The 15,456-nt window shown below is 46.4% G+C and overlaps 1 protein-coding gene across 15 annotated transcripts in view; it reads left to right on the top strand.

Annotated features, from left to right (window-relative positions):
* Window positions 1-15,456, top strand: part of LOC110535292 (histone-lysine N-methyltransferase 2C) — a 232,245-nt gene that overhangs the window by 198,085 nt on the left and 18,704 nt on the right. For 9 of the 15 annotated variants that reach the window (XM_036934913.2, XM_090189444.1, XM_090189445.1 and 6 more), the window contains 13 exons: window positions 734-838; window positions 1,479-1,526; window positions 3,309-3,446; window positions 4,412-4,444; window positions 4,633-4,770; window positions 6,550-6,706; window positions 7,305-7,531; window positions 7,749-7,822; window positions 8,647-8,859; window positions 9,437-9,583; window positions 9,992-11,857; window positions 12,093-12,403; window positions 12,719-14,472. In XM_036934913.2, coding sequence (XP_036790808.2) covers window positions 734-838; window positions 1,479-1,526; window positions 3,309-3,446; window positions 4,412-4,444; window positions 4,633-4,770; window positions 6,550-6,706; window positions 7,305-7,531; window positions 7,749-7,822; window positions 8,647-8,859; window positions 9,437-9,583; window positions 9,992-11,857; window positions 12,093-12,403; window positions 12,719-14,472 — 5,211 coding nt within the window. The remainder of the gene's footprint in view (window positions 1-733; window positions 839-1,478; window positions 1,527-3,308; window positions 3,447-4,411; window positions 4,445-4,632; window positions 4,771-6,549; window positions 6,707-7,304; window positions 7,532-7,748; window positions 7,823-8,646; window positions 8,860-9,436; window positions 9,584-9,991; window positions 11,858-12,092; window positions 12,404-12,718; window positions 14,473-15,456) is intronic. The other 6 variants (XM_090189447.1, XM_036934919.2, XM_090189452.1 and 3 more) reach the window with 3 other exon arrangements.

Raw genomic sequence — 15,456 nt, 5'->3', positions numbered from 1 at the left:
AAACACCATCCCAACCGTGACGCACGGGGGTGGCAGCATCATGTTGTGGGGGTGCTTTGCTGCAGGAGGGACTGGTGCACTTCACAAAATAGATGGCATCATGAGGGAGGAAACTTATGTGGATATATTGAAGCAACATCTCAAGACATCAGTCAGGAAGTTAAGCTTGGTCGCAAATGGGTCTTCCAAATGGACCATGACCACAAGCATACTTCCAAAGTTGTGGCAAAATGGCTTAAGGACAACAGGGTCAAGCTTTTGGAGTGGCCATCACAAAGCCCTGACCTCAATCCTATAGAACATTTGTGGGCAGAACTGAAAAAGCATGTGCGAGCAAGGAGGCCTACAAACCTGACTCAGTTACACCAGCTTTGTCAGGAGGAATGGGCCAAAATTCACCAAACTTATTGTGGGAAGCTTGTGGAAGGCTATCTGAAACATTTGACCCAAGTTAAACTATTTAAAGGCATTGCTACCAAATACTAATTGAGTGTATGTAAACTTCTGACCCACTGGGAATGTGATGAAAGAAATAAAAGCTGACATAAATAATTCTCTCTACTATTATTCTGACATTTCACATTCTTAAAATAAAGTGTGATCCTAACTGACCTAAAACAGGGATTTTTTACTAGGATTAAATGTCAGGAATTGTGAAAAACTAAGTTTAAATGTATTTGTCTAAGGTGTATGTAAACTTCCGACCTCAACTGTATATCGTCTATATCTCCAGCCGATACCGAGGATCCCTTAGTGGACCTTTCGGAAGTCCTGAGCACGGATGCAGATCTCCTGGGAATGCTGTCGGATGATCTGGTGAAGTCGGGGCACAACTCAGGTAGACCCCTCCCCTGCCCTCCTCCAAAATGTCTGCCTCCACTTCCTTTCTTCTCTGCCCACTCACACACACTATCCTTGTCGCTAGCAAGGTCAACTCCATAAACAAGCACCTGTGACATTTCTCTGTTGCATCTTTACTCATCATTTTGCATTTTCCTTCACTTGTATAGTTTTGTACTTTGAGTAATACTCTTGGTTTGCAGTACCTCCTGTCTGTGTCCATTGATTTTGGTTTGCTTTTGAACAGTTTTCTTGAAATGCCCATCTTGATGCCTGCATAATGGAGTGACATAACACTCCTCATAGACGAGGGTTAATAACAACCAGAACTGGGTTCAAATTGTATTTGTTTTCTTTCAAATGTGTTGAGTGTTTGTTTAAAAAAAATTAGCGTTGGTTACATTGTACCAGACAAGCTCATTCAAGCTCAGTTTAAGTATTTTTATGGGTTCCGATTACTATTTGAACCCTGGCCTGTGTTAGGACTCGTGTCGTGATGGTTGGTTTTATGTCACTACTATTGCCAAAGTGGTGTAGCATCACAGTGGGCTGCTTCAAGTAAAGTGTTAGCATAGCATTTTATCACACCTGCTTTTCTCCCCCTCGGTTTATAATCCTCTGGTTTTGGGTTCCTGTAGGTCTTGATTTATGCCCTTTCCAAGTCGACTGCTCTTCCTCTCCGTTTGGTAAGAGACGTCCTCGGGCCCGTCTGGCCTCTTAGGAGCAGACCTGCCACCCCTCCCCTTCTCCCACTTTTGGGATGCTTTGGGACCCCATCCCCTCTAACACTTTCTACGCTCTCTGCATTTTTTTCATGTCCTTCCTTCTCTGCGCTCCCTATTTTCTCATGCTGTAGCACTGTAAAGTCTTTTTGACTAACTACTGTGATTTTACAACCACTCACCAATCTGCATGTCTATTGACCAATCTATGGACTGTTGAGTGATATTCTGTGGGAAAAAAAGGGCTGGAGGTGAAAGTGATGAGTTGCTCTTTTAAATAATGTTGTTTAATACAAAGGTCATAACTTTAATGTACTTCAGTTGGTTTCTTCATGAAAAACCTGGGTTATATACCTGAGATTTAGCAAAAAGCTGACCACACACACTGCTATAAACTTTTGTTTACATTTGATGTGTTTTAGAAAGCACTATCTCCTCACCCCAGCTGAGTTTGTTGAGTATGGGTTTCAAAGTCTGAACTTCCTCTAGTCATAGAATGTAACAAAGCTTGAACTGTAAATGACTCCACGTTTCACACAGTTCAGTCATTCCATGGAGCACTTACCTGAGTAGCAAAGAAAACCTTGCCAGCTTGGGAAATTAGATTTTATTTTTTCTATGTGGTCTCGAGTCGGCATTGTTTCACAATGTATTTAATCTATCCTGTTTTTCAGTGTTGTATAGTGATTTCTTCTTTGTTTTTCACCCTTGTAATACTCAGACCGATTATTTGAGAATGCCTGAAGGCCCCAAAACAGATAAAACAATGTTTTACCTTTAGCCTTTATTCCTTACCTTCAGCACCATATGCAGTAGCTGCAGTCTCCATGTACTTTGTCTCTTCCCATATATCAAGTTAATTCAAGGTCACAAGCGAAGTAGCTTTTCCCAACAAAAATAAATAAAAAAGAAGCAAACTATTCGAGAGTGCACCACAGTAAAATGTGCGTTGACCTCGGACCCCCCTCTGATGTTGACGACTGAGGTTATGATGATTAATCATTGCAGTCTCCCAGAACTCTTTTCATTGATTAAGCCCTTGTCTACTCTAATGTGGGCATATTTGAACTGATTATGGAAGCAGTGTGGCTCCGCGACCCTCCCACACCTCTTTCCACACTCAGTCGAGCAGGCAACACAAATTAGTTAGTCGTTATACTTAGAAGATTGAATTATGGGAAGACGAAGAAAAAAAAACAAGCGTTGGAGGTTATATAATGCGAGATCATGGACAGTTTATTTTACCACCATGACATGAAGGATCAGCTCTGTCTTCTCTCTCGCTCCTCTCACTCTCCTCTCTCTCGCTCCTCTCACTCTCCTCTCTCTCGCTCCTCTCACTCTCCTCTCTCTCGCTTCTCTCACTCTCCTCTCTCGCTTCTCTCACTCTCCTCTCTCTCGCTTCTCTCACTCTCTCCTCTCACTCTCGCTTCTCTCACTCTCTCCTCTCACTCTCCTCTCTCGCTTCTCTCACTCTCTCCTCTCACTCTCCTCTCTCTCGCTCCTCCCACTCTCTCCTCTCACTTCTCTCTCTCGTTCCTCTCTCGCTTCTCACTCTCTCCTCTCTCTCGCTTCTCTCACTATCTCCTCTCGTCTCTTCTCTCTTTTTCTTCCTCCTCTCTGAAATGGCTCGTGAGGGGGCTATTGTCGATTTATTTTTGTTATATAAAAGTGGAGTATGGGTGGGTATGCCCGTGTGTGTATGTGACCACCCTCCTCTCACCATCCTCTTCTGCCATCTGCTAGCTGGTCTGGACATGGACCCCATACCTGATGATCCCACTGGGCTCTGTCAGGGCTCGGCAGGCCGGGGGCCCAGGGCTCTACAGGAGGAGCCTCTGGACGTCATCCTGAGCCCAGAACTGGACAAGATGGTCGCAGATGGTAAGGCGTTCTTGTTGAATTCTGTCTGTCTTCCAGAGATCTGTATATAATGATTATTTTGTCATGTCTCCACCCTACCAATGGGAGTGGTTGTCCCAAAGGCAGGCGACAAGCTTAGGTCCAAAATAACCCATTGAAATGTATTGGGCTTATTTTGGACAGATTTTGTCGAGAGTGAAACCTCTGGCTTCGCCTCTTCCTCTCTGTGCACACTCGGTGTCATTGGTGAAGAGCAGAGGTTTCTCCAGTCCTCCAGGGCTTCAGTGTCTGTTTCCTCTTGTCTCACTGATCTATTTGACGTATGTTAGTGTGCGACTCTCTGGCCTAAATGGTTTCCCAGCTCGACATCAGTACATAGATTCAGGGTCGGTTTCCGAGACCCGTCTATAAAGCTGGACTAGGCTTAATCTGTGTCTGGGAAACTGGCCCTAAAAGTCAATCATGAGAAATGTCTTTCTTCTTAGAGTTGCGTGCCTCTGTTGATGATTGTGGTCTTTATAGTATCCACCACATGGAACAACTGCTGTGTATAGAAGGCATTGGTGGTCAAATCACATCCCACATTGCAAAACCATGGAACACTAAGTAAATAATGTTTGCTCAGTTTAACTGAAGTTCCCGCAAAGTATCAGTGTTGACAAATAGGGAGGTCAACCTTATTCCCTTGGCAGAGATTTACCCGCCTGACTTGCTCCCTGTGTGTTATATCTGCTTAGCGGCTTCCTGGCTCTGTCAAAACCAATGTCTGGCCTAACACATTGACACATAACCAAATCCATGCTGGTTTTAGTTGAGGTTGTTGTGCATTCCTCAGACTTGCAATTGAGCTACACACCATCTGATGAAATTCTATGTTTGATCCCCAGGATTTGTTAACTGGCTTGCTTGGTTCAATCACTCTAGCACAGAGGATAAAGTGTATAACATTGCAGCAATGTAATATGCATTTATTTTCTTTTTTTCAGGTGCAATTCTCAGTAAGCTCTACAAAATCCCAGGTTTGTGGTTTTGATTATATAAGTCTAACTTAGAGTTTTCAAAAGGTTGTTCAATTATTTGTATGTCAGAGATGATCAGTTCCATAGAATTCAAAAGATAACCGTGAATCATTCAATCACCACCTGTTGATGATGGTTTAAAGTATGTGCGTGAACGCTATTTATTTCATTGCTGTCGCCCTCTACAGAGCTGGAGGGTAAAGACGTGGAGGACCTCTTCACAGCGGTCCTGAGTCCCAGCACCAGCCAGCCTCCACAGCTGCGTCACCCCCAACCGGCCCACCCTGGGCCCAATGTACCTAGAGCCGTGGCCATTCCAAACCCAGGTACCACCACCACCTCAAGCCTCTTGGAGAATTGCATTTGGTTGCTGGGAATTTAAATGAACACAGCAAAAAAAGAAACGTCCTCTCACTGTCAACTTGTGTTTAATTTCAGCAAATGTAATGTGTAAATATTTGTATGAACATAGCAAGATTCAACAACTGAGACATAAACTGCACAAGTTTCACAGAAATTGAATAATGTTTCCCTGAGCAAAAGGGGGGGTCAAAATTAAATGTAACAGTTAGTATCTTGGTGTGGCCACCAGCTGCATTAAATCTCCTCCTCATGGACTGCACCAGATTTGCCAGTTCTTGCTGTGAGATCTTACCCCACTCTTCCATCAAGGCACCTGCAAGTTCCTGGACATCTCTGGGGGGAATGGCCGTAGCCCTCACCCTCCGATCCAACATGTCCCAGACTTGCTCAATGAGATTGAGATCCGGGCTCTTCACTGACCATGGCAGAACACTTACATTCCTGTCTTGCAGGAAATCACACACAGAACGAGCAGTATGGCTGGTGGCATTGTCATGCTAGAATGAGCCTGCAGGAAGGGTACCACATGAGGGAGGAGGATGTCTTCCCTGTAACGTACAGTGTTGAAATTGCCTGCAATGTCAACAAGCTCAGTCAGATGATGCTGTGACACACTGCCCCAGACCATGACGGACCCTCCACCTCCAAATCGATCCCGCTCCAGAGTACAGGCCTCGGTGTAACGCTCATTCCTTTGACGATAAATGCGAATCCGACCATCACCCCTGGTGAGACAAAACCGCGACTCGTCAGTGAAGAGCACTTTTTGGCAGTCAAATCAAACGTTATTTGCCACACGTGCAAATAATACAACAAGTGTAGACTTATACCGTGAAATGCTTACGGTACTTTTACAAGCCCTTAACCAACAGTGCAATTAAAGAAGAAAATATTTACCAAGTAGGCTAAAATAAAAAGTAATAAGAAAAAGTAACACAATAACAATAACGAGGCAATACACATCACTTACGTCCTGTCTGGTCCAGCGACGGTGGGTTTGTGCCCATAGGCTACGTTGTTGCCGGTGATGTCTGGTGAGGAACTGCCTTACAACAGGCCTACAAGCCCTCAGTCCAGCCTCCTGGTGTAACTCGGGCAGTTGTTGCCATCCTGTACCTGTCCCACAGGTGTGATGTTCGGATGTACCGATCCTCTGCAGGTGTTGTTACACGTGGTCTGCCACTGCGAGGACGATCAGCTGTCCATCCTGTCTCCCTGTACCGCTGTCTTAGGCGTCTCACAGTACGGACATTGCAATTTATTGCCCTGGCTACATCTACAGTCCTCATGCCTCCTTGCAACATGCCTAAGGCACGTTCACGCAGATGAGCAGGGACCCTGGGCATCTTTCTTTTGGTGTTTTTCAGAGTTAAGTTTTCAATACTGTGACCTTAATTGCCTATTGTGTGTAAGCAGTTAGTGTCTTAATGACCATTCCACAGATGCATGTTTATTAATTGTTTATGGTTCATTGAACAAGCATGGGAAACAGAGTTTTTAAACCCTTTACAATGAGGATCTGTGGATTTTTACGAATTATCTTTGAAAGACGGGGTCCTGAAAAAGGACATATCTTTTTTTGCTGAGTTTATAATCAACTATTGACTGTGGAAATCAATCTATAAGAATGAATGGATATGAACATTGATTTATATGAATATCATGTTCACATAATCAACAGGACATGCAGATGTATTTCTGGAACTACTTCTCCGACCTCGTCTCTATGCTCTCTGTTGCAGGCGACCATGGAATGTTTCCCCGCATGCCAATGATAAACGGCATGATGGGGCCCAACCCTCACTTTCCTCCAACTCCCATGATGCCCGGCAGCACAGGCCCATGTGGCCTGGGAAACTTCTCGCCCATTCACAGAATGCCTTTCCCAGACAAGATTAGGTAAGAGCAGGGAGCTGTCTATCCATTACTAGAGCATTGCTTTCATCTGCTCAAAGACAATCAATTGGATGTTGTGTTATTAACTTGCCTCGTGATTATTTTTTACTGTTATCCTTCATTGTTTTGACTCCAATGTATACAGTTCACTTTAACCTCATTTTTCCTGAGGTCTGCTCACTTGTTAGCTTTCATATCTCAATCAATGAATGTAATGTCATTTTTATACTATAGCCCTTTTTAAATGATAATTTGCTTCAAAGTGAAGCGCATTGTAAGTGATGTGACATACTTGAGCAATAAGGCACGAAGGGGTGTGATATATGGCCAATATACCAAGGGTTGTTCTTATTCGGCACGATGCATCGCCATATACTACAAACTCCCGAGGTGCCTTATTGCTATTATAAACTGGTTGTCAACGTAATTAGAGCAGTAAAAATAAATGTTTTGTCATACCCGTAGTATACTGGTCTGATATACCATAGCTGTCAGCCAATCAGCATTCAGGGCTTGAACCACCCAGTTTGTAAAAATCAATATATAACTAAATATATTGGTAATGTTGCAATAGAATGTGTAACCTGAGATATCCTTCCAGGGACAAGAAGTTTAGCCAGATGGGGGGTGATGTGGTTGGTTCATGGAGCGCCCCCGGCCCCGTCCCTGGCCCCGTCCCACCTCCAGAGGGAGAGACAGACACCATGTCCAACGCCCAGAGGAGCACGCTCAAGTGGGAGAAGGAGGAGACTCTGGGCGAGATGGCCACCGTGGCCCCAGTCCTCTACACCAACGTCAACTTCCCCAACCTCCTAGAGGAGTTCCCAGGTTGGTACATCATAGACAAAGTTTCTCAAATGAGATGATTTTTGGTTACGTCAAATTCAAAAGTGTGAATTACCTACTACATTTTTTCAAATGATAACCTCTGAAGTTCTGTGTCACACTCATAAAAAGGGGACTGGGAAAGGTATAGTTCTTGGCCATATTGCATGTGTGTTGTAGCGCTATACGTTTTAGTGGCTAATCTTTTTTTATTTCTTAGACTGGGCTATGAGAGTGAAACAAATCGCAAAGTTATGGAGGAAAGCCAGTTCTCAGGACAGGGCCCCATATGTGGTAAGTTCATTTTTTTGGACCAGGTAAGTGGATTGAGAACACATTCTGGCTTTGGAAGTTGTTTACATCCATGCTGGACTGTGATGCACTGCACTTATTTTGATCAGCAGGTTTTGCTGATTGACAACAGATAACAGTTTGTACAAACAACAGAAAAAGTCCATGCATTAAAAAAAAGACTCATCTTTTACAAAACATTTAAAACCTCCAATTAAACTTAGAACCCTATTCAATCAAAAATGTATTATTTCTGCTTCACCAGAAAGAACATTGTTGTTGACTTACTCCACAAACCTGATTGTGGCTTTTGATTGAATGGTGCCCTATACCTTTTGGAGTGATGAATCAAAGGGATCAGCCAGTTACTGATAAAATGTTAGTCTAAACAAACTTCCTGAAGTAAATTGTAGAGGCCAATAGGGAGAAGACAGATATTTGTGTTTGTCTTGTTCTTTTCATCTGTTTTCTGTTGATATTTTAAACCCATAGGCTCTCGCGCTTGTTCCCTTCTCGTGTCTTTGTTCTGTTTGAATGTTGTGTCTAGTATGTTTTCCAACTTAACACACAGTTCTTTGAGGATTTTTCAGGACAGTCTCTATGATGAAATTATATTTAACAACGCTCTGCATGTCCAAATTACTTGATGAGATTAGGTGATTGTAGAAGGTTTCTTCGCCTTTTGATTTTCCCCAAGACATTCAGAAAAATAGTGGAGCCTTTATTTGTTCCAGTAGGGTTTTAAGAAATTAGCGTCTCAGGAAATGTATCTTTCTTGCACCATCAATTACATTATGGACTGCCTCTTCCAATCCCCTCTCTTCCAGCAAAAAGCACGGGATAACCGGGCGGCCCTGCGCATAAACAAAGTTCAGATGTCAAATGATACGCTGAAGAGACACCAGCATCCTCAGCAGCAGCAGCAACTGTTGACTGACACCTTTGACCCCAATAGTGTCCCCTTGGACACTGAGCTGCTCTTCAAAGACTCTCTCAAGCCCAAGGAGTCTGAACACGAGCAGGAGTGGAAGTTCCGACAGGTAAGAGTTCCTTTGGAGGGTTAACATGTACTGGGAATGGAGGGAGGGGGGATATGAAAGCATGGGTACACTGTAAAGCAGGGTTTCTCAACTACTGTTCTAGGAGCTGTTGAGGATTCGTTTGGCCTTCATTTTTAAATGTTACAATGTTTTTTGTTTAAACTGGGTATGGGATTGGATGCAGGATTGTGTGGAAATTGCATGCATGCCTTTTAAAAATAGATAAAATATTTTTGTTTAGTGGCTGCCTTGGCAGGTCTTCAGGAAGCCAAATGGTATAAGTGGGATTTTGTTCCTGCATGTTGAGAAACCCTGGTGTGAGAGCAGTGTACACTTATTTTTTATGTGTACATGTATTTAATGACACCATAATACACCACCATAATAATCAAAGTACCGCATGTCAGGGGAATGGTGAGTAGGAGCAAGGTGGTGAGATTGAACATAACATAACCTGGGGGCATGAAACAGATTTTTTTATTAAACTTTATATATGTGCATGGTTGAGTGAGTCATTTTTAAACAATACATTTGGCGTTCTCATACAGTCTACTAATTCTTAATTTGCATTGAAAAGGGAGAGTTAAATCAGATGTGGGGACCCCTTAAGAAGCAGCAGGAAAAGGTCCCAAAAAGCAAAGCCATAAAATCAACAAATAAAGACGTCCTTTTTGGACATTCCAACCAGGCAACTATAGCTGCAGGAGGTGGAAAAAATTCTCTGGTAAGATTCCCAAGGCGAAGCACTGTTCTGGTATTCGTCTGCCGAGAACCAATAAAGCAAAATTTACAAGGTGTAAGAAAAGCAAACTGTAAAGTGGAGTTGTAGGGAGAAAAGCTTGGTTAACTGGTAAAACCTGTCCTTGGTCCTGAAAAAACACAGTAACAGCCTCCAGAAGCTTTATTTCATCACCATATTATGACATACACCCTCACATTGTTCCCTCTTGCATGGCTTAACACCACACGCTAGACCCACTCATATTGAAAAAGCATTAAAACTTTGTTGTGAGTGAGGGAAAGAAAGCATTCTTAGCACCATGTCATCATAAAATTACAAATTCCATGCTTCCAAAAAGGCTTAATTAACTGAAGTGTCTCTCCTCCCCTGCTTTTCTTGTTTCCATGGCAGCAAATGAGACAAAAGAGCAAGCAGCAGGCGAAGATTGAAGCCACTCAAAAGCTGGAGCAGGTTAAAAATGAGCAGCTCCAGCAACAACAACAACAACAACAACAGCTGTTTAGCAGTCAGGCAGGTGGAGATACAACCCCTAATAGTGGTAACCAGAGCCCCATGACTCCTCAGCCCAGCAATGGAGGAAAGTCTGGAAACTCGTCCCCACTGCAGCCAATAGTGTCTAAGGATGGCTTCGCTAGACCACAACTCCCAGGCACACCCACCTCTGGGTCACAGGATGACGTGTTCCTCAGACCCCAGCTCCCACCTCCGTCCTCGAGGACGCCCACCCAGGAGACCTCGTACCCTCAACAGGGACCATCCTCCCAGCCCCAGTCACCACATATGTTTTCCCCGGATTCCTCCTCAGGCTCCCGGCCGTCCTCGCCCTGGGACCCATACGCCAAAATGGTGGGCACCCCGAGACCGCCCCCTGGGGGTGGTGGATCCACCACGCCCCGGCAGAACTCTCTGTCGGAGATGCAGGAAAGAGGAGGGAGGCCTTCTGGTAATGCTGACCCCTATGCTAAGATGCCAGACACCCCCAGGCCCCCTGACCCCTTTGTTAAACCCATGGGACCCGCCAGGGTGGGCCCTTCAGGACTGGTTGAGCAGCAGCAACACCAGCAGGTCAGGCACAACATGATGAGCCCTCCTTCTGGAGGAGAGACTTTTGCCAGGATGGGCGGACACCGAGCCGAGGTCTACCAGCGCATGTCTCACAACCGCATGATCCTCTCGGACCCCTACTCCAGGCCCTTGCTCACTCCCATCCCTGGCAGCAACGAGTCAGGCTCCGTCTCGGTGTTCAAAGCCCCCATGCCTCCCCAGCAGTCCCAGCAAGAGCCCTACGGTGGCCCTATGCCTGGGGGACTTAAACGAGGGCCATCTGATGGCTTTCCCCAAGGAATACAGGCCGACCCTTACGCCCAGCAGCCTCTCACCCCCCGGCCACTCATGGGGGAAGGGTTCCCCAACGAGTCCAAGATGATGTGCCAAACCCAGGAGGGCCATTTCTCTCAACCCATGCCAATGATTAGACACCCTCACAGAAACCCGTATGCACAAGCGCCATCTACCCCGAGACCGGATTATTCACAGCAGATGTCTGACCCTTTCACCCAACCACCAGGCACCCCCAGACCTCACTCTGATAGCTATGCTCAACCTCCCGGCACCCCAAGGCCACACTCGGATCCCTCATACCTGCAGACGCCGCCTAGCCTTCGTCTAGACCAGTTCCCCCAGCAGCACCCACCCAATCACAGACCGTCTCCATCTCACTCCATGGATCCTTATGCTTCCATGCCAGGTACCCCCAGACCAGCCCCAGGGGATAGGTTTCCCAAATCCCCCGGTAGTCAAAGGAACATGGACCCGTATGCCCAACAACCCGGAACACCAAGACCGCTCCTCGCTGACCCTTACGCACAAGCTCCAGGGACGCCGCGGCCAGAAGCAGGCCCTGATGCCTTCAATCGACTATGCTCCAGACCGACGCCCATGTCCCAGCTCCCAGCTGACCCATTCTCCCACCAGTCTCCGGGCAGGGTGCAGGACGGGTTTGCCTGTCCAAGCGCCCAGGGCTCGCAGACAGCTAAGCACCCAGGAATGTCGGATGAAAGTTTCTCTCTGCCGCAGTCGAATCATCACGGTGGTCAAACGCAGATTCACGATCCCTTTGAACTGGGTCCAATGACACCTTATGCCCAAACTTCGGAAAGGCAGGCCCATGATATCCCTCAGTCTAGCAGAAACACCGTTGACACTCAGAACAGCATGCTACCACACCTGGGAGACACTGAGGAGAAGCTCAGACAGGTATTTCCATTTGGTTGAGACACAATGACACTCACATGGGTAACACTTGAATTGCCATAAAGCCTTCTTCTGTTTGCATAGTTATTGGCAGGTGATTAGCCATTCCGCAGCCAATATGGCAGTGCATGTTGGTGCAACGTGAACATGTTTTGCTTCTCTGTAAGGATGCCCTCAAATTTGAATGAATACGTGCATGATGTAACTTGCTAAAGTGTACCGTGCTCTCCCCCCGCAGCGCCAGAGACTGCGCCAGCAGATCCTTAGGCAGCAACAACAGAAGTCTGCCATCCGGCAAGAGAAAGGACTACTACAGGAAACTGTTGCAGCCCCCAACCCGGGGACACCCCGCCACTGGTCACATGACGATCCCGCCCCACAGAATGACATGTTCGGCAGACCACCACCACCTTACCCAGGACCCATGAGAGGAGGTCAGAGGTTCCCTGGTACCTTTCTAGGGGACCAGCGAGGACACTTCCCCAATGAGGGCCAGTTTGCCAGACCCCACTTCCCCAGGGACATGGGCATGAGGCCACAAGAAATGAGGTTAGTTGAATTTGACAGCATAGATTTCACTCAGCTGTATATTGTTCAAACTTCTTTGTATGCACAGGGTCTTTACCCATATTCAGCTGTATATTTGTATAATTGGCTTGCAGAATTTATTGCTCCCCTTGAAAAGATTAAATGAATACAATTATGTTAAACATGCTCGAAATGTGGAATGAAGTGTCATTGTTGAAGTCCCACTTAGTGTAATCTTCCTTATTGAAGATGTGTATAGGGAGCAACCAGTGCTGTTGTGTTATGCTTGGGATGTAGTCACGGATAAGCATTTGACAATGTGTTTTCTACTCTCAGGTTTGGATTCCCTCCCAGCCCTCAAGGATCCCTTCAACCAGGCCAGGAGCAACACTTCCTCAGGGCCCTTCACCAGATGCCCGGCGGGCCCATGGTCGACAATGTTCCACCCCAGATGAGAATGTCCCACTCTGTGGACTTTTCCAGGGGGGTCATGGGGGGCAACACCCAGATGGGGCTCCCCCAGCCCTTCCCCCAACAGGGCCTTCCTGTCCAGCAGCACAACATCATGGGTCAGCCGTTCATCGAGCTCCGCCACAGGGCCCCTCAGAACAGAATGAGGATGCCCTTTGGGCATGGACCTCCCAATGTCATGGACCCCTCCAACCAGCCCCAGATACCACCCCAGGGCTTCATGGAAGGCCAGGAAATGGGCTTCGCTGGGAACCAGTTGTCCAGAATGATGGACCCCATGATGGACAGTCCTTCCCAGGGATCGGTCGGTCACACACACATGTCGGCTAGTATGGAGAACCTGCACCAGCAGCAGACTGAAGTCCCGATGACCATGGGGCAGCAACAGCATCCTTCACTGAATAGGTCACTCAGCCACCCTGTCACTGGTGAGCCACTCAATGTAGCGCCATCTAGTATGCTCTTGCCTGGGTCTAGCACCGGTCAAACGGAAGAGACTCAGATACCCAGTGGAGACGGAATTGAGGAAAACTTGGACGCTGAAGACTCCGCAGTAAAGGACCTTGAAGATGTGGAGGTCAAAGACCTGGTCGATCTGAACCTGAACCTGGACCCGGATGATGGCAAAGACCTTGAACTGGGACCCAATGACCTGCACCTTGACGACTTCCTCATGTCAGGGAAGTTTGACCTCATCGCCTACACGGACCCCGAGCTCAACCTGGATGACAAGAAAGACATGTTCAGTGAAGAAGATCTGGACCTGGGCGACCCTATGGAGGACCACCAACAGGGTGAGACCTCAGACCTCCAGAAAGCCTTGTCGGAGAAGAGGAAAGGCAGCGTGGATGGCACAGCCACCTCGTCCCGATCCGGGGAGAAATCTGACAAACGGGAGGGCAACGAAGCGAAAGAGACCTTAGACATGTTTAAAACCGAGGATACAATCAAAACGGAGGTCAAAGATGAACACGTGCAAAACCAGGACCAGTCTCTCTGCAGTGGCCCGAGGAATGACAACAGAACCATGACAAACCAAGAGGGCGCAGGGCTGTATGAGCAGCCTGGACAAACTGACTCCGGCTCAACTCCGGTCCTCTCCTGCCTTCTGATCAAAGAAAAACTGGAAAACATTGGGTTTGGCCCAAACTGCTCTCCTCAAAAAGGTAACATGGCTGCCCAGGCCACCGGGCTACACCCAAGCACCGGCATGCTGATGCTACCTAGGCAACACGCCCAAGACAACAACAGGCTCAATCCCAGCGTGGCTATGGGACATCGGGTGAGCCCCACGTTGGTTCAGAGCAGACTTTCAATGGGAAACCACAGCTTCGGGGCCTCAGCGAACCAACAGGTGGAGCTCAACCTAGCCATGGTTGGAGCCGGTCAGCAGCCCACTGCCCACGGCCTGAACCCCCAGGGCCAGCAGGGCATATTCCCCCAGCAGCAGGGACCCTCACTGGGGCAGGCCGGCCCACAGAACAGGCCTCTGTTGCTGGAAGAGCAGCCCCTCCTCCTACAGGACCTGCTGGACCAGGAGAGGCACGAGCAGCAGCAACAGAGGCAAATGCAGGCCATGATCCGACAGCGCTCCAGCGACTCCTTCTTCCCCAATATGGGTAAGGCCATTGAGCTTCAGATAGACATGTCTACTGTTTTGGTCACCCGTTTCATTTAGTCACACACATTACCAGGGTGTTGTCAGATTAGTTATCTGGGGGTTTTGTAGTCATTTTGCATGGTCATCCTTTTTGGTATAAATGTGGAATGTCGAGCCATTTCAGTTGGAGCCTCATGCTTTATTAAAGATTTTGAGGGAAAATAAGTACTTGACATTTGTTCAATTGTAATTTGAGGAACAGAATGTTGGACTTAATTATTTTTTACGAAGAGACACTTTTGGGAGTCTTACTTCACCAGCGTTCCATCCGTAATTTTGACATGGCACTTGTTAGGGGTGGCTTCTTTTGAAATGGCTTAACTTCTTGATGCTACCCATCCCTGTAGCGGGATAATTTTTGCCTGCAACCGCTGAATAGCATAGCGCAAAAGTCAAATAATATTACTAGAAAATATTCATATTCATGAAATCACAAGTGCAATATTTTGAAACACAGCTTAGCCTTTTGTTAATCACTCTGTCGTCTCAGATTTTTTAATTATGCTTGACAGCGAAAGCAATCCAAGCGTTTGTGTAAGTTTAGCGATAGCATAGCATTATGTACACTTAGCATCAGGAAGCTTGGTCACGAAAATCAGAAAAGCAATCAAATTAACCGTTTACCTTTGATGATCTTCGGATGTTTTCACTCACGAGACTCCCAGTTAGACAGCAAATGTTCCTTTTGTTCCATGAAGATGATTTTTATACCCAAAATACCGACTTTTGTTTGTCGTGTTATGTTCAGAAATCCACAGGAAAGAGTGGTCACGACAATGCAGACGGAAATTCCAAATAGTCTTCATAATGTCCACAGAAACATGTCAAACGTTTTTATAATCATTCCTCAGGTAGTTTTTAAAATATATATTCGATAATATATCAACCGAGTGTGTAGCTTTTTCCATTACAGCGGGAGGAACAATGGCCGTTTTACTCAATT

This window comes from Oncorhynchus mykiss, chromosome 11, assembly GCF_057628025.1.
Source record: "Oncorhynchus mykiss isolate SJ-2025 chromosome 11, ASM5762802v1, whole genome shotgun sequence".
Taxonomy (NCBI): Eukaryota; Metazoa; Chordata; class Actinopteri; order Salmoniformes; family Salmonidae; genus Oncorhynchus; species Oncorhynchus mykiss.
This window is presented reverse-complemented; position numbering and strand designations above follow the sequence as displayed.